Source organism: Euprymna scolopes, chromosome 6, assembly GCF_053919585.1.
Source record: "Euprymna scolopes isolate OS-2025 chromosome 6, ASM5391958v1, whole genome shotgun sequence".
Classification (NCBI taxonomy): Eukaryota; Metazoa; Mollusca; class Cephalopoda; order Sepiida; family Sepiolidae; genus Euprymna; species Euprymna scolopes.
In genome coordinates, this window is record NC_136487.1 from 154678209 (window position 1) to 154696996 (window position 18788).

The following is an 18788-nucleotide window of genomic DNA, read 5'->3' on the forward strand; positions in this document are numbered from 1 at the left end:
CAGAATATTGTGATAAGTGTTTAAGTGTGAACAGGTATGATATAATAAATTATGGGGTTTATCTATTTTATTTTTACTTTCATCATATTTTGCTTTGGTTTTGATACCCCCAAATTCGAAGCTATCTCTTTACACCCCTTCATTTTCATAACCTGTCATACTGTCACAAATCAAAGTAGTTCATTTTCTGTAGGCTGTTTTTTTTAACTCAGTCAACGACGGTTACTTTTGCTATTATATATATATATATATATATATATATATATATAAAATTCATAATATAAAATTCGGAATACTATAAATAAGGCTATATATATATATATATATATATATATATATATATATATATATATATATATAGCCTTATTTATAGTATTCCGAGTTTTACTGGGTTTATATAATTGAAAATTCAGTAATCGTTCATATATCCATAATATATTAGCCAAAAAGAAATAACTTAAACTGTAAGCTACAAAATCATCATATTTCATAATTGAGCATTCACATATTGTTTTAACAAGAAACCAACACATCAAGGAATGGATTGATTCAACAAATAGTGTATTTCATCGTTAGTAACAATTGTTTCAAGGCTATTGGGACAAATTCAAACAATCTGTTGTTTGAAAATTTTCGCAAAAACAGCCTTAGCTAAAGAATATAATTATTGATAGAATACTTATTAATGGGGTATGTATTAATATTAGATACATATTTAAGAATTTAATTCCCGAAATGATATTATTTGAATTAAAGCCATACATAACTTTAAGAAAATTATGGTTGGATGGCAAACGTAGGTAAAATAAATATCATGGTTAAGAGAAGCATTAAAAACTTATATTTTTAATAAGTTAATTGGTTTTCTTTAATTAATAAATAAATCATAAATGCATATTAGGGATTTTCCAAACTTAGAACCCTGCATAAACATTAAAATATCGAACGGCTTGAGTTACCTCCCTTTCAACGTTATGGGTACATATTAGGATTTTGGTAACTTATAATTCAACTAAACCTTTAAATTTTCGAATGTACAGAGACACCTCCCTTTCTACATCCAAAATATCCTGTACACGTACATCTTAATAGAAAATAACGAAAGAAAATAAAAAATAAAAACTAGATTGAGATCCTTAATTTTAAAGAAAGAATGAGAATGAACTAAGTATAAAGTAATGTTAAACTTTCTTTCCTTATTGAATAAGTTTTAAACAAAAACTTTTCTTAAATCACATAAATAGGTTAGCCGATATTTTTGTAAATAAACAAAGCAAATTACAGATACGAAACTAACATAGAATCGCAACAATATAACTTAGTTGATTAATTCGGATTAGAAAAATAATTTAAATTAAATAAAGAAATTTAATTTAAGAAATCAAGGAATAGTATTGGTAAAACATAATAAGTGGACATAGGTAATTAGTGGTAAGGTTGTATGATAATTTGTTTGAAAATTTTTTTTAAATGGAGATACGAAAATAGGTAAATATATAAATCTGTAAAAGAAACTTTGCAAGGATGAGATTTAGGTAAAATATTTTCGCTAGTTTTCTTTTCCTTATCAGGGAAATGAATTCCATAATGTTTCATTGTTAAAGTGCTTTCATTCAATAAGTCTGACGAAAGGCTATTTTTGTGAAAATTTACAAACGACATAATGTTTGAATTTGTCTGAATAGTCTTTTTTATAATATTTGCTAATATATTTCCTCTGAGCTGATGAATAAACAAAACACTCATGGGTTAAGGAAATACACTTATTAAAATGTATTCTATGTTTTAAATATAATAAAATTCTAGATTTGAAATTTAATTACTTAACCGTTTCAAATCGTAAAATTTAAATTACTAAATTATGATTTATTTGCTATATCCGGTATATTGAGCAATTTCCATTAACTGGGATTGTCTTTATAAAATATTACATCCAATAATATTTTGTAAAACCGAAAATTACTGGATTTGCATGCATTACATTATTCTGAGGAGTATATATATATATATATATATATATATATATATATATATATATACATATATGTGTGTATGTATATATATATATATTAATATATATATATTAATATATATATTAAAATGTTTTATATAAATATATATATAAATATATATATATAAATATATATATATATGCCTCGTTGTGGAATTAATTAATGATATATATATATATATATATATATATATATATATATATATATATATATATATATATATATATATATATATAATATTTATTCTTAGTTCATTTGTAAATGTCATTAATATAGTTTTTTTCTTTATTTTGTATTTAGTAGAATGCTGGCCCTTCTCTTCTTCTTATGGGAAGCATTTAGCTTCGAAATTCCGTGATCTAAAGAGTTTCTTTTCCTAATTGTTCCCTTCACTTTTTCTCATTGTTCTGATATCATAAATTTATATATCCCTTTTATTCTTTATCGTTCATTAAATCTTATTGCTTTTGCTCTTCTCGATAATGTCGAGTTTTTCTCATTCAGATGAGTTTAAAAATTTAATATTTGATAACATAATTATTCAATGAATGTGGGCAGGTCTTTTAGAGGAAAACCATTTTTTTCTCCCTCTTTTCCAACACAGGTAATATCTAAATAATTTAATTGCACTATATTATATGTTCTGAGTTATACCAAAATACCATATTCGTTTCCTCAAGTAAATTGATCAAGTAATTTTGTTTTTTAAGAAAACTAAATCTTACGACTTTGAGCGATTAAAAAGTTTTAATAATATTGAGTACAAAAACAATCTCTGGAGTAAAATCGAATCATCACCTTTGAATTTTTAGCAAAATATAAAACAATATGGCTGATCCCGATCTCCTTATGGCTTCTCATATAATTTGGTCATCTACATTAAAATAAAAGAATAAAAAACCAATAAAGTTTACTTCTAAATAGCCACCACATTCTTTATTACACAATTCATATAATATAGTACAACCAGTATAATATAGTATGACCAGCGTTTGAAAGGAGAAGTTGCAGAAATGGTCAGGCACATTTCTACTCGCCAAAGACTTGGAAACATGAAGCCATTTTAGTCATTTTTCAATTTTCAACAACTATAAATTAAGGTAAAATTATTTTGTCCAACCTCTGTGTGTATATATAATTATTTTTTTACTATAATAATTAAATATATAAATATATATATATATATGATGATTGCAACGTCTTGTCAGACGAGTGCCACTCCCTCAGATATTTAAAATCCATGAGCCCAAATGCCTGAGGGAGTAGCTATACAAATATGATGTTACAGAGTCTTAGTATTGTACGACAGTTAAGTCTCTCTCTCGGTTCAAAATGTTGAGATCCAGCAACAAGCAAGAGCAAGATAGCCAGCAACAGTTGTTGCTGGCTATATATATACATACACACATAGATACATACATACACATATATATGCATATAACTATGTATACATATATACATGGATATACATATATCATGTTTAAGCCTGAAGAATTCCCAGGAGAATGAAACGGGAAATATTCTGTGTAGCTTAATTCCATATATATTTTCATAACTTACTACCTAGCTCTACCTATATATTGAGCACTGTTAAAGTAAAGACTGAAAAATTTACGCATAGAATTATATTTCCGTATATTAATTTATGTGATTAAATAAAGTTATCATAATTATACACACAAACACACACACAAGCACACACACACACACACACACATATATATATATATATATATATATATATATATATACATATACAAATATATATACATATACAAATATTTCCACATATATATATGCATAAATATATATATATATATATATATATATATATATATATATATATATATATATATATATATACGAGCAAACAGTTAATAAAACATGTTAAAAATAACTTTGAAAAAGAGTTAAAAACATATTTAATCTGAAAAGGAAACACTTGATAAGTGGATAGTCCTTAATCCGAGGAGTTTCGAAGAAATACTTTCCTTCTCATCATAGGGTAGGAATTAGCAAAATGCGGGATCGGATTTTGCATACAAAAGTATTTGATGAAACAACAAGTAAGTCAAAGATCTTACTTGATAACAAAAAAGTGAAGCAGGGGGAATATGGTGAAGAAAAAGGTGATTACACGTGAATAGATATTACACGTGAATGTAATTTATATATATATATATATATATATATATATATATATACATATATACACTTTTAGTTTTTTTTCTTGTAAATATTCCAATAGTAATGATATTTAGGGCATATATATATATATATATATATATATATGTGTGTGTGTGTGTGTGTGTGTGTGTGTGTTTGTAGGTATATATATATATATATATATATATATATATATATATATATCACAAGATATAATATATATATATATATAAATATATATATGCATAAATATATATATATATATATGTATATTAAAGTTCAATTGACAATTTTTGAAAACTCGCAAGCTTTTATTTTTTGTTAAACATATATGTTACGAATCTGTTTCGTATGCAGTCTTAAACAAACCGTAAAAATATGTTATCACTTTATTTGTGTATGTACCAAACTCTTCATACAATTTTACATCGAACAAAAAAAAAACCCATCCAGACACAAACTTTACAGTTGAAAGTGTAATTTTCATTGTTGGTCTCCATCTTTTTTAAAAAGATTTTTTCAACCTTTTTAAAAAGATGTGTTTGACTGTTTGTAACCTGCAAAAATTGTGTTTTAATAAGTTTTTTTTTATCTCCATGGAATTGTCTGAAGAGTTTGCACGTTAAAAAAATACAGAGATATATTTTTTACTGTTTGCTAACAAAACATATCCTTAACATATACTTTTATGAGAAAATAAAAAAACGCGTTTTCAAAAATTGTGTTGTTAGTTGGTTGCTTGGTTTTTTTCTCGACGGCATATCAACCCTTTTCAGGTTATTTAATGTCGAATCCAGTTATTTTGAAGAAAATTTTTTTAATAGAATATGTAAATTTTTTCAAGACAGTTTCTACTCAACCCATAGTTGGGACCCTAACAGGTACTACCACTCCGGGTCAGAGTGGACCTGGGAGGAATGGCAATTAAAGTGTGGCTCCACACTCCCCAAAGCTCGCAAACTGGGGCCTCACCATCGGATATAGTTTAAGGTCATATCCGGGACCTTCAAAAATTGTGAATTGAAATTTAATATATATATATATATATATATATATATATATATATATATATATATATATATATATATATATATATATATAGGGTGTCCACAAAGTCTGGCTACATTATGTAGCCAGACTTTGTGGAAGCATCTTGCAGATTATGTAGCTAAACTTTTTGGGCACCCTGTATATATATATATATATATATATATATATATATATATATATATATATATATATATATATATATATTGATTGTTAATATATTTTTAATATTCATCTCACACGCGTTATTTCAATTATCGAATTTAGAAAATAGCGTGAATAAGTCCGTACTGAATACTTACTAGCCTAAATTTTCATTCCTTTTATTGACTAGAAAGTATTATATTATTTATTTAATATAATAATTATGTTTTCCAACTTTTTAAAATCATATTTTAGTTTATCTTATTTTTATTGATGTGAGGGTTTAAATTTGTTGCACAACGTGATATTTATTGAAAGAATATATGTTGCAAAAGAGTATCAGTTGCAAAATATTTTCTGTATGGAATGATACTACTCACATTCTGTTTGTACTAATAAGAAAAAATAAATATAGATCCGGATTAAATATTTTATCGATATCAGTTTATTCGAAATAGAAACAAATGGAATTAAAAAAATATAGTAACTACTGAAAAAGAAAAAAAAAAGCAAATTCCAGAAAGAAGGAGAAGAAAAAGAAACACGGAATATAGGATGGACAAAAAAATGAGGAGATACGAAAATAACGGAAATAAAGAAAAAGGAGAGAATGAATGCAGGATGAAAAATATGGAAAAATGGGGCAGTTGTAGAAAGATAGAAAGAACGAATGTGAAAATAATTGTTTAAAACAAAGAAAGAAAAAAAGGAAAGAAAAAATGGGAAATCAAGACGAAAGAGATAAAAAATTTAAAAAAAAGGAAAGGAATTCCGAAGAAGGAAGAGAAAAAAGCCAGAAAATTGGAAATAAAATAAGAAATAACGAAAAGTAAAAGAAATGTAGAAATAGAAAAAAGAAAGAAAAAAGAAAGAAGTTTGAAAATAGGAAAGAATGCCGGACGGAAGTTAAGCAAAAAAGGAAATAAATGGAGAAGAAGAAGAAGAAGAAGAAGAAGAAGAAGAAATACATCACTAAAAAGGAAGAGAGAAATGGTGAGGAGAAAGAAAAAAAAAACTAAAGAAAAAAGGACAGAATTTAGAAAAGAAAGAAATACTGGAAAAAAGGAAGAAATTCACAGAGCATTAAAGAAAGATATCAATGATGAAAAGAAAAAGAAAAAAAAAAGAAATAAGAATAGCGAACAGAAACAAAACGAATGAAAAAAAAAAAGAAAGATGTTATGAAATGAAGATGCATCTAAGTCAATCCGCGATATTACTTGTGTCCGTGTGTCCGACTCCATGACGAAATAGGCCGCTTACCACCTCGACTGCCACCCGGAATTCCATCCGGGCACTTACGTCAGATTTTCAATAAGAAAATGGCTTCCGGGTTTCTTTCCATTTTATTTTAGTTCTTATTGTATAATCCTGGATATTCGACAGAACGTAAATAAATATTGAAATATTTCTTGTGATAAGTAAAACAAGCAAAAATCTACGGAAATTCCACGGTGGAATTCTTCCTTGGAGAAATATGATTTCAAAAGTCGAAATAATTTGAAATGAGAGGATCGTATATGATAGTTTCGAGTTATATTAAACGGACGAATAACCGATTCATTTTAACTTCATCTTAATATAAGATAGAGTTCTGACCAATTCTTGTGTGGTTACGCGCGCGCGCGCGCGTGTGTGTGTGTGTGTGTCTCTCTCTCTCTCTCTCTCTCTCTCTCTCTCTCTCTCTCTCTACGTGCGTTACTTAATATTTTTGTTTTTTTATTTAAATGTTAGCATTTATTTATTGAAATCTTAAAGAGAATACAATAAAGTACTCAAACGCATTTTAAAAATACTATTTAAAAAAAAAACTAATTTCATTATGAAATCAACCATAACGCATTTCGATTTCTTTCTAAGAAATCCAGCTATTTTAATAATATTTGAAAAATAGAGAGACAGTTATGTCGAGACACTTCGAAAATTGGCAGGGATTTAGAAGCATTTAAACTGACGAATTTTAAAAGGCTTTTAAATCCTTAATGAATTCTCGTTTAATTCAAAGATTGTATGTTTTGGAAGCTGTATCTCTCTGCCTGATTTATGAGTATTTTAATGGTTAATGATCTGACGAACTACAAGCACTTATACCCTCTCGACGTAAATACCCCCGAAAAAAAAAAACCGACAAGCAGCTAAGTCCTACCTCTACACAGTAAAGATCCCTAGGTGTAAGAAAGCCTTCTACGCCAATAGTTTCTTCCCTAGAACTGCTGGACTTTGGAACTCCCTTCTGAGATCGTGCTTTCCCAACTGTACTGACATGCAGAAGTTCAAATGTAATGTGAACAGACATCTTGCTACCCACCTCCCTTCATAATATTCCTGCAACTTATGCCCTAGATAGTAGCCCCCTATTTCAGAGTGGCACTGTGCCTTGTTTGGGGTGAAAATTGATTTTTTTTTTAGATGAAAACAATATTAAAATATGAAATTTACTAATAATAGCATCATTTGCTTTTAGAGATGAGGATCGATGGGTTCGATTATTATTCGGACTTCTATTTTCATCTCAGACGTGAACAAAGACACGAGGCGCAATGGATAAAGGTGTTAGGTCAAAATCAATTCTAATCACTGTTTTCTGGAGATTGAACGTTCAATACTCACTTAATGAGATAATAATTAAGAATTAAATAAAAATGACTTGTACCCGATCATATATGACGGAATGAAAACAATATCAACTGCCGAGGTGTGCTTTATTCGTTTATGAAGAAGCTTACAGAAAAGGGGGGCTTTTTTTCATAATGGTTAGACAAGCAACTACCGAAATGCGCTCTATTCATTTATGAACAGCTTTTTATTCGCCGTCCTACAGTACTGAAACAACTATGTGTTTATAGTGCATTCACAGACAACTGTTTCGTTGTATCCTAGCTTTCCAATGTGACTAGATATGCAAGTTCTTGAGACTAAAAATGAAACATTGTTAGGGACGATAACTCCAATTTCTTCTTGGTCAATAAACACGGCAGATAAATAACAAACAAGATGGATTTTTTTTTCGAACAAATATTTGAAAACCAAAACATTTATTGTATAAAAATGTTTCAATATATAAATTGTAAAAACATTTATTTAAAAGTCTGCGTTAAAAAATATAATTTTGATAAAACAATTTTAAGATTTTTCAGAGGTAAAGAAACTAATGAAGTTTTAACGTTCTTTTTTTTTTCAGATGTCTAAAATCCTAATATTAACGCCCTCGCCTATAGAAAAAAAATCTTCTTGTCAATATAAACAATATCAACTACCGAAGCGTGCTTTATTCGTGTACGAATGGTCTAAGAGAAGGAGAGCAAGCTACCCCCGTGGGTGAAAAAAATCCGTCTTAAATTTCAGCAATTCTGCATTACACGGGCGGCACCGGTGTTAATGGGCGATAACTCCAATTTCTTCTTGCTTTTTTTTTTCCGAACAGAAAAATATTTGAAAACCGAAACATTTATTGTATAAAAATGTAACAATATAAAGTTGTAAAAACATTTATTGAAAAGTCTGCGTAAGATAATATATTTTTAATTAAAACAATTTTTCGAATTAAAGCAACATTGAATCTTTTTTGTTTTTTTGTTTTTTTGTCTTTTGTTTTTCCGAAACATTTTTTTAATTAAAGCAACAATGTAATCTTTTTTGTTGTTTTTTTTTGTTGTTGTTTTTCCGAAACATTTTTTCAATTAAAGCAACAGTGAATCTTTTTTGTTGTTGTTGTTGTTTTTTTGTTTTTTTTGTTTTTTTCCGAAACATTTTTGGATTAAAGCAATCTTCTTTTTTTTTGTTTGTTTTTGTTTTTCCAAAACGTTTTCAAATTAAAACAACATTGAATCTTTACTTGTTTTTTTTTTTGTTTTGTTTTACCGAGCCGAGCTGAACTGCTAGTATATGCATAAAAGTGAAAATGTCTCCGTGTGTCTGTCTATTTTTATCTTTGTCTGTCTGTCTGTCTATGTATGGAAACTAAAGCCGTTTTCAGGACTGCCAGCAACCATTGTAAGAAAGTAATAAGGAACGCAAGAGAGTTGTATGCTCAATCTGTTAAGTCCAAAGTAGCTGAGCAGCGGCTTGGTTCCCACCAGTTTTGGCAAATAGCAAACAGAATCCTGAACAGAAGCGTGTGCTCCATCCCAACTATTATCAATGGACCTGAGGTAATCTCGTCAGCATCAGACAAAGCCAAACTCTTTGTCAAGAACTTTGCAGCTAATTCTACCCTTTGCGACCAAGACCGCCAACCCCCAATATTTCCTCCTGTATCAGAAAACACGCTATGTGATATACGTATATCTGTACGTGATGTTGCCAAGCTAATCAAAAACCTTGATTCCAGTAAAGCAACTGGCCCTGATGGTATTTCAATTATAGTACTCAAAAAACTTCAACCTGAACTAGCGCCCATACTTACAAAACTGTTTAAACGTTGTCTTAAGGAGAATAGTTTCCCATCTCCTTGGAAAATCTCATCAGTATGCCCTGTATTTAAGAATTCAGGTGATCGCTCATCCCCCTCTCAGTACAGGCCAATAAGTCTCCTGTGCGTCATGAGTAAGTTGCTAGAATCTGTGTTAAATACAGAAGTAAACAAACATCTCAACAAAAATAACCTTCTTAGTGACACTCAATATGGTTTCCGTTCTGCTAGATCTACAGCAGATGTCCTTACAGTTATATCGCATAGGATTAGCAAATCTCTCGACGGTGGCAATCTTTCTAGGGCAATTGCTCTTGACATATCTAAAGCCTTTGATAGGGTATGGCATAAAGGTTTACTTCATAAGATCGCTAGCTATGGTATAGCTGGAAAAGTCTTCTCAATTATTAAATCATTTCTTTCTGATAGGTTCATAAGAGTAGTAGTTGAGGGGCAAAAATCAGAAGCTCACAGTATTAATGCCGGTGTCCCTCGGGGATCCATCCTGGGCCCAACTCTTTTCCTGATCTACATTAATGATCTTCCAAATCATATCCTTACATCATTTGTAGACATTTATGCTGACGACACTACCATTTATGGTACCACATCTAAGACAGTAAACGAGCAAGTACTCTCCAATTCTCTCTCCTCTGATCTTGAGCATGTAGTACAATGGGGAAAGGAGTGGCTGGTTACTTTTAATGCATCTAGAACCAAGCTTCTCTCTTTACATCATCAACATTTTAATCCACATTTGTCATCAATTGAAATGAATGGCTCTCGTCTTCAGGAGGCCTCAAGTTTTGACAAGCTTCTGGGCTTGACCATTACTCCTGATCTTAAATGGAACACGTATATCAAATCTGTTGCCAAGGCCGCTGGAAAAATGGTGGGATCTTTCTATCGATCCAGTAGATATCTCACTGCTGATGCTATTCTCTATCTATATAAGAGCCAGGTACGTCCAAGGATGGAATACTGTTGCCACATCTGGGCAGGAGCTGCTAGAAAGGACTTGTCCTGCCTTGATAGAGTTCAAAATAGACTTCGTAGCCTCGTAGGAGATGTCCTTTTCTCCTCCTTACAACCTCTATCTCACAGAAGAGATGTTGCGAGTTTGTCTCTGATGTATCGTTATTTTCATGGAAAGTGTTCAACTGAGCTTCAATCTATGGTCCCCCCTCGCCAAACTTTCACAAGAAACACTCGTCTAGCTGTAAACACTATCAATAATTTCCCCCACTCTTTATCTGTGCCTAAACCTAAACATAGATTCCATGAACAAAGCTTCTTTCTTAGAACTGCACGCCTGTGGAATTGTCTTCCGTTTTCCTGCTTTCCGGCTGACTACAATATGGTTGTGTTCAAGTCTAAAGTAAATAAGTTCTTGATGAGCCGTTCCATATAAGTTATTAAATTTACCAAATTTTCATTACTAATGATTACTATATTGACCAACTTCTACTGTACACTCTTTAACCCTTATCCTTGAGTGGCCTCTGGGCCTTGATAATGTGGTGATGCCTTTGTAAAAAAAATAAAAAATAAAAAAAAATAACTCTGTCAATTTTCGGTCTACAGACTCGATATTTGAAATAAGGGGTACTGAGATTTAGAAATATCTTTTTAATCAGTTTTCGGCCACAAATTTGGCTGATAAGGGGTCAAAGTTCAACGATTTGACCTTAGAAAAATCTACCAAATTCCTCCGCTTATGTTGGGTCTTAACACTTGAAGTGTTTTGTATGATTTACTGATGATGACATGGATCTAACGTTATAATTTGTATTTAAGCCCAACGACGCAGTAAATATTAGCGGTCAAAGTTTAAAAAAATGATCTCTTCATTCTCTAACAAATAACTCAACCAATTTTTGGTCTAGACATTTGAAATTTATACATAAAACGTATTCATACATAGGTTAAGCTTTTTAATGTTTTTTTTTTTTTTCTGAAAATTTGGCTTCCAAGGGGTCAAAGTTCAAAAGATTTGACCTTTGCGTTCTCTTGCAGACTTTCAAACCAATTTAGGGTCTAAACATTTGAAATTTTACATAAAAGGTATTCAGATTTTTAGCAAGCTTTTTAATCAGTTTTTGGGTGAAAATTTGGTTGCCAAGAAGTCAAAGTTTACAGAATTGACCATTACAGATTCTACCAAACTCCTCGTTTTGAGTCCGAACACTTAAAATTTTAGATGTAGTTTACTTGGATTTGGGTCAGACATTTTAATTTATTTGGGCCCAAAATAATAAGTGTTAAGGGGTCAAAATTAGGGTCAAAGTAAAAAAAAAAATTGACCTCTGCGGTCTCTAGCAACTTTTCTCTACGGTAGTTAAAGAAGCCTATTATATATGAGGGGCGTGCAATAAGTAATGCCCGTGACCCACTTCCCATAGCAGTAGAGCAACGAAACCCATTTTTTTTATCTAAACACTAAAAATTTTACATAAAGTGTATTCAGACATAGGTCAAGCTTTGTCATCTTCCTTTGCTGCAAAATTTAGCTTCCAAGGGGTCAAAGTTCAAAAGAGTTGACCTTTGCGGTCTCTAGCAAACTATTAAGCCAATTTTGGGTCTAAACGCTTGAAATTTTACATAAAGTGTATTCAGACATAGGGCAAGCTTTGTCATCGTCTTTTGCTGAAAATTTGGCTTCCAAGGGGTCAAAGTTCAAAAGAGTTGACCTTTGCGGTCTCTAGCAAACTATTAAGCCAATTTTGGGTCTAAACACTTGAAATAATACATAAAGGGTATTCACACATGGAGCAAGCTTTTTAATCAGATTTTGGGCGAAATTTTGGCTGGCAGAGCGGTCATAGTTTACAGAGTTGACCTTTGCAGACTCTACCAAACTCCTCCGCCAGTTTTGGAGAGAAACACTAGGTTACTTGGACATGGGTCAAACATTTTAATTGGATTTGAGCACAAAACAATAAATGTTAAGGGGTAAAAATTGGGGTGAAATTTTGAATAAATTTGCCGATTGCGGTCTCTAGCATCTTTTCTCTACGGTAGTTAAGAAACCTATTATATAAAAGGCATCACCGTACATATTTCTCACTTTTTAATATATATATATATATATATATATATATATATATATATATATATATATATATATATATATATATATATATATGCATAGAAAGTTATGAATAGTACATAGGCCCCGAGCAAAGCCGGGCTGAACTGATAGTATATATATATATATCTATATATATATATATATATATATATATATATATATATATATAGATAGATAGATAGTATATATATATATATATATATATATAGATAGTATATATATATATATATATATAGATAGTATATATATATATATATATATATATATATATATATATATATATATATATATATATATATATATGTGTGAAGTTCTTCCAGAGGTGACGCAATCAATGAATTTAGGAATTCTTACGAGTTTAATACAAGATTTCTCAATACCAAAGTAGGACAAGATATACATATTATTTGTTTTATATAAGCATCAATATGTCACTACACGTTCATGGGCATGTTTTCGTTAGCCAGTTACAAATAACTAGATAACTCTTCAGGTAGATTTGCTTGTACAAAAGAGAAGTCTGTAGTCTGATTACAGGCTAGACTTTTGTATGAGCAATATCGCCTGGATAGGTCTCTAGTTACTTGTAATTAGCTGACCGAAACATTTTTATGATTGTGTAACAACATATTAATGCTTATGTAAAACATAGAAAAGTATATATATATATATATATATGTGTGTGTGTGTGTGTGTGTGTGTGTGTGTGTGTGTGTGTGTGTAACAATTATCTACTTATACGTGTTTCGCCAGGATCGGTCGAAAATATGTGCTTTTGAAAAAAGCATTCTTGTTTTTTTCAAAAGACTTTTGGTATTCCTACACGTCAACACATAGGAAATAAATACAGAAAAGATGTAAACATTTATATATTTTTCGTATTGATATTTTATTCATATATATATATATATATATATATATATATATATATATAATATTTAATGCTAAATAACGATATATAGAGGCAATAAAAGCGTACATCCAAAAACAAAACTAGGTTTAAGGCTCCTAAAATTCATACAATAAGGATACCTGGCGTAGTGGATACGGTACTTGGTAATTTTAGTCGTAAGTTACATTCTTCTGAAAATTGACGCTCCAATCCTCAGTGCGGGCAACACTCAAAACCCAATTGTGAATTATTTAGGACTTCTTCCCAGAATGCTCTCCCCCGTATATTATATAAAGGGTCCTTCGAAATTTCATGCAGACGAACGTGTTCGACAAAAGATTCCCGAGTTCAACATGATGCACCTTAAGAAGGTCGAAGGTTGGATCGACCGAAACTTTGTGAAAATTACACTGAAGATGAGAACAGTAGTACGTAGTATCTAAATAATACGGAATCATTTTCTATTGGATCGTTTCAATGATTTCACATTTCGGTGGATATAATGTCTTTTTTATGAAGAGAAAAAAATTAATTCGTTTTATTTTATGGCATGATAGAAACCGATGAAGCTGAAGTTAAAACAAATAAGATCTAAGTCACGCAGCGGCGGGAAACACACATATACGGACAGGTGGGAAGTTGTCACACACTTTTATTAATCTAGAGATGATCGAAGTATGACAACGCGACTCCATTAACCTACTTACGTCTCCCTCATGAAAGCCTCACAATCCAACACAAAAGGGGTCGTACAAGAAGAATGAAGCTACGATTGAAAGAAAGGGCAGGTGCGCTTTGTGTATGGTTGGTGTTTAGCGGAGAGGAGGAGAGTTGTGCGTGCGTCGATGTGTGTGTGTGTGTGTGTGTGTGTGTGTGTGTGTGTGTTCGCGCCTGTGCCGGGGTGTTTAACATAATTGTTGTTCTTTTTTCATTTTGTACTGACGAGACTTCGCTTATCAAAGCCCAAATGTCACTCGAGAACAAGTGTTAATCAATTCGTCAGGTGAGAAAATCACCTTGAAGGTCAGTGACAATGGTTGAGACTGGACAGAATTTTATTATTTGAGAGGACGGTTTAACAAGATTTTTATTTATTTTATTTATTTATTTTTTGTAATGCTAGACTTGAAAACGACCATGTTATAGTTAGCTGGGAAGAAGTCTCGTAATATTGTGTTCTACAGACAGGTTAAAAAAGAAGCTCTGTCCATGGAAGTTGGGTTTGGCTACAGGTACACAGAAGCAGTAAAAAATTATTTACAATGAATTTTTTACTTGGTGGAGGGGGCAGCGCTTATCAAGGCCCGGTGACACCTCTAAGATAAAGGTTAAGTATTATGCAGATGGTACAATGAAATAATTAGTAATGGAGGAAATTTGGTTGGATTTGATTATTTAAGACGACGGTCAAATAAGATCTCATTAACATTAGACTATAAAAAAAATCATGCTATAGTCAGTCGGAAAGCATACCCACCGTATTGTGTTCCACAGACGGACTGTTCTAGGAAAGGAATTTTGCTTATGGAATTTGCGTTTAGTTTTAGTTTTAGAGAGTGAGGGAAGTTGTTGACGGGTGTTGCGTTTAGAAGAGTATTTTTTGCGAACGTTTTACAAGAGGAGACGATATAATTGGAGCTCAGTCGAGCATCTAGCATAAAAATAACGTCTCTTCCGTAAGAGGAGTAGAGATGTGAATTTTCGAAGACGGGTTTGTACCCTGTCAATGTAGGAAAGGGTACTCTTAAGAACGCTACCATGGATGTGGCAACAGTACTCCATTTTAGGACGGGTTCAAGGTAAAGAATTGTACAGGTAGAGAATTGCATCTGGGATGAGACACATTCTGGAGCAGTAGAGTGATCCCACCATTTTACCAGTGATTTTGGCAGTGTAGGTCTTCCATGTTAGGTTAGGGGGCGAAGTTCATTCCCAGAAGTTAGTCGAAGCAAACTGCTTCTTCAAGATGAGAGTCTTCATTTCAACTGAGACCAAGTGATGGCATGAGTGTTGATGATGAAAAGCTAGAAGATTAGTTTTGGATGCACTAAAGGTAACTAACAATGTTTTACTCCATTGTACCTCACGCTCCAGGTTGGAGGATAGAGAACCAGAAAGGTCTTGATCTTTGCCAGCCTTGGAGTGTTGCCATAGATCGGTAGTATCGTCTGTATAGACGTCGACGAATTAGCGAAAATGTGTTTTGGGAGATCGTTGACGAAGATCAGTAAGAGAGTTGGGAACAGGATGAATCTCTGGGGCATATCATCATTAATACTGTAAATTGCGAATTTCTGCCAATCAACAACTACTTTAATACACCTATCAGAGAAAGGATTTTATGGTTGAGAGGACATATCCAGCTATTCAGTCGAAGTAAACCTTTATGACAAACCCTATCAAATATCTTAACTCAAGAGCTATTATTCTAAAACGAAGCTATCGTAAATAGATTCACTGATCGTGTGTGATATTGCAGTCAGCACATCAGCTGCTGATCTCTCAGAGCAGAAACCATATTGTTTGTCACTAAATAGGTTATTTTTTGCTGGGGTGATTGACTACTTCTCCAACTTATTCATGACACACAAAAGATGCAAAAGGCCGATCTCCCGTATTTTTAAATATTGGGCAGACTGTCGAGGTTTTTCAAGTTGGTGGGAAGCATCTTTCCATAAACCAATGTTTAAATAACTTTGTAAGTATATGAGCTAGTTCCGGTGGCAGTTTCTTTTTTTTTTCTTTTTTTTTTCTTTTTTTTTTTTTTGCACTATGATTGGAATGTTGTTAGGGACAGTTGCTTTGCAAGAAACTATTGGAGTAGAAGGCTTTCTTACACCGAGAGATCTCTACTGTGTAGGGTGGGATTTAGCCGTTTATCGGATTTGTTCTGGGTATTTACGTTCAAGTAGTACAAATGCTTATAGTTCGTCAGAGCATTCACCATTAAAATACTTGTATAGCAGGCAGAGGGATGCCAAATTTCGTCGATGGAACAGAGGATGAAGCGTAGATGCTGTTCAGAACCTATCAGGTTGGCGACTCTCTTTCGAACCTTGCCAAGAAGTGAGAAACAAGTAGCAGATGCACCAACCCGAATGTGACAGCAGTAGTCCATACATGGGCGAATGGTGGCCTTTATAGAGGTACAGGATACTTTCAGGCGTAAGTAATTTTCTAGCACGGTTAAAAGAGCCAACCTTATTCGCAGCAGCCTTGGCAATGCTCTCAATGTATCTGTTCCAAGTCATGTTCCCTGTAAACGTTAGGCCGAGGAGTTTAATATATTCAAGTAATGTGTTCTTGGTCATTGTTATTGGTGGTAGAGAAGGTTTCTTCAAATTATTGAGGGAAACAAGCTTAATCGTGGAAGCATTGAATGTGATTATCTATTTATGTCCCCGTTCCACAAAGATTGGAGGTTTTCATCTAGTGCTTCTGCCATTTCCTTAGATATGTGTTCATTTGTTTCCCCCTCGTGCCTGTTATAGAGCATGGTGTCATCAGCAAATATACCCATCTCAAAGACAATTTTATAAGGGGGTCATTTATGAATATTAGGAATAATAAAGGTCCAATGATAGACCCCTAAGGTACTCCTATATTTATATCATATTGTTTAGATGTACGACCGTCGAGGACAACCTGGGTTCTTCTCTTACTTAAGAAGGATTTAATTGCGTTATGTATTCTTCTAGTGATACCGTATGATCTGATTTTCCTTAGAAGACCATCTTGCCATACCCTGTCAAAAGCCTTAAATATATCGAGGGCTACCGCTCTACCCTCCCCTGATTTGTCGAGTAAACGGTATACACGTTCAGAGATTACAGTTACGATATCTGCTGTGAAATGGGTTTGCCTAAATCCATATTGATTGTCGGTCAGAAGTTTAGCAAATGTAGAGTGATGGACTAGAACTTGATTAATTAAGGACTCAAATATTTTGACGAAAAGCAGCAGGAGGCTAATTGAGTGATAATTTCATGGGTCAGTTCTCTTCGCCAGAATTCTTTAAAACTGGTACAACGGAAGCAGTTTTTTAGCAGCCAGGAAAGCAAGATTTGTTATAAAGTTTGGAGAGAACTGGAGCAACTTCGGCGGAGCAGTTTTTAATAACACAGTTGGGATGAGATCGAGTCCACATGCTTTCGACGTGTCCAGCTTTTTTATGATACCATGCACCTGAGAAGGGGTGATTTTCAGATCATCTAGTGTGGCATCTGCCCGGAAAGGAAAGTCAGAGAGGGAGTGTTTTGCCAGGTCAAATGTAGAGTGTGAGGCAAACCGACTGGCAAGCATGTTATCCTTCGCAGTCGCTGTGCAAACAACCTTGTGGCTGTTTGATAGTGGGAAATTGTTTACTGCCCATTATTTACTACACTGTTGTAGATTTTCCAAAATAGAAAATAGCGGCCACAAACCGTCCGCTCGGTTTTCCTCGAAATATGACATCATACGCTCGGGTGTGATTGTAATCTGATATAAGCCGCGTATCAGCCAATCAATGCGCGGCAAACGAGCAGACGATCTTTAAGGAAAATATTTAAAGAAAAAATCAATAAATTAAGTCAACAACAGACGGCCTTTCCTAATAACTTTATACACAATGAATATTTCCACCTTAATTGCCTAAAATGTTGTTTCATATTGTCAAACAAAATGATTAATCGCCGCAAAGAAAAATTACGCGTCGTCTTGTTGGTCATCGTCAAAAGAGGATTCATAAAGAACAGTTGTGGCGGGTAGTGTATCAAAACGAACTGCCTGCAATGGACTTAATGGAGGGCCAGCGAGGGACTTTTCGACAGTTATCTTTTTGAGTTTATGTGTAGACAGAAATTTTGTAATGATCCTTTTGTCTCCATCTTAAACCATATATTGGAAAGCCGATTGGTGAAGGTTCTTCCACATCCACTGTGTCTTCTCGCCCCACTTTCACATCGTCTGATGCAACCGTAGAAAAACCTATCTACTCCTACGGGAATATTTCGGCTGTCTTAATTAAATTTAATTTAAGAAAAA

At 32.5% G+C, this 18788-nt stretch overlaps 1 protein-coding gene across 11 annotated transcripts in view; it reads right to left on the minus strand.

Annotated features, from left to right (window-relative positions):
* The window catches only part of LOC145278064 (uncharacterized), a 765737-nt gene that overhangs the window by 444557 nt on the left and 302392 nt on the right, over nucleotides 1–18788 (minus strand). For 4 of the 11 annotated variants that reach the window (XR_013868300.1, XR_013868299.1, XM_080130310.1 and 1 more), the window contains exon 1: nucleotides 6590–7025. The exons of 2 other annotated variants lie outside the window; for them this stretch is intronic. Coding sequence is in view for 7 of the 9 variants with exons in the window: in XM_080130310.1 (XP_079986436.1) it covers nucleotides 6590–6659 (70 nt within the window). In the remaining 2 variants the exon portion in view is untranslated. Of the gene's footprint in view, nucleotides 1–6589; nucleotides 9348–18788 lie in introns of those variants that run through there. 5 more of the 11 variants (XM_080130313.1, XM_080130306.1, XM_080130307.1 and 2 more) reach the window with 3 other exon arrangements.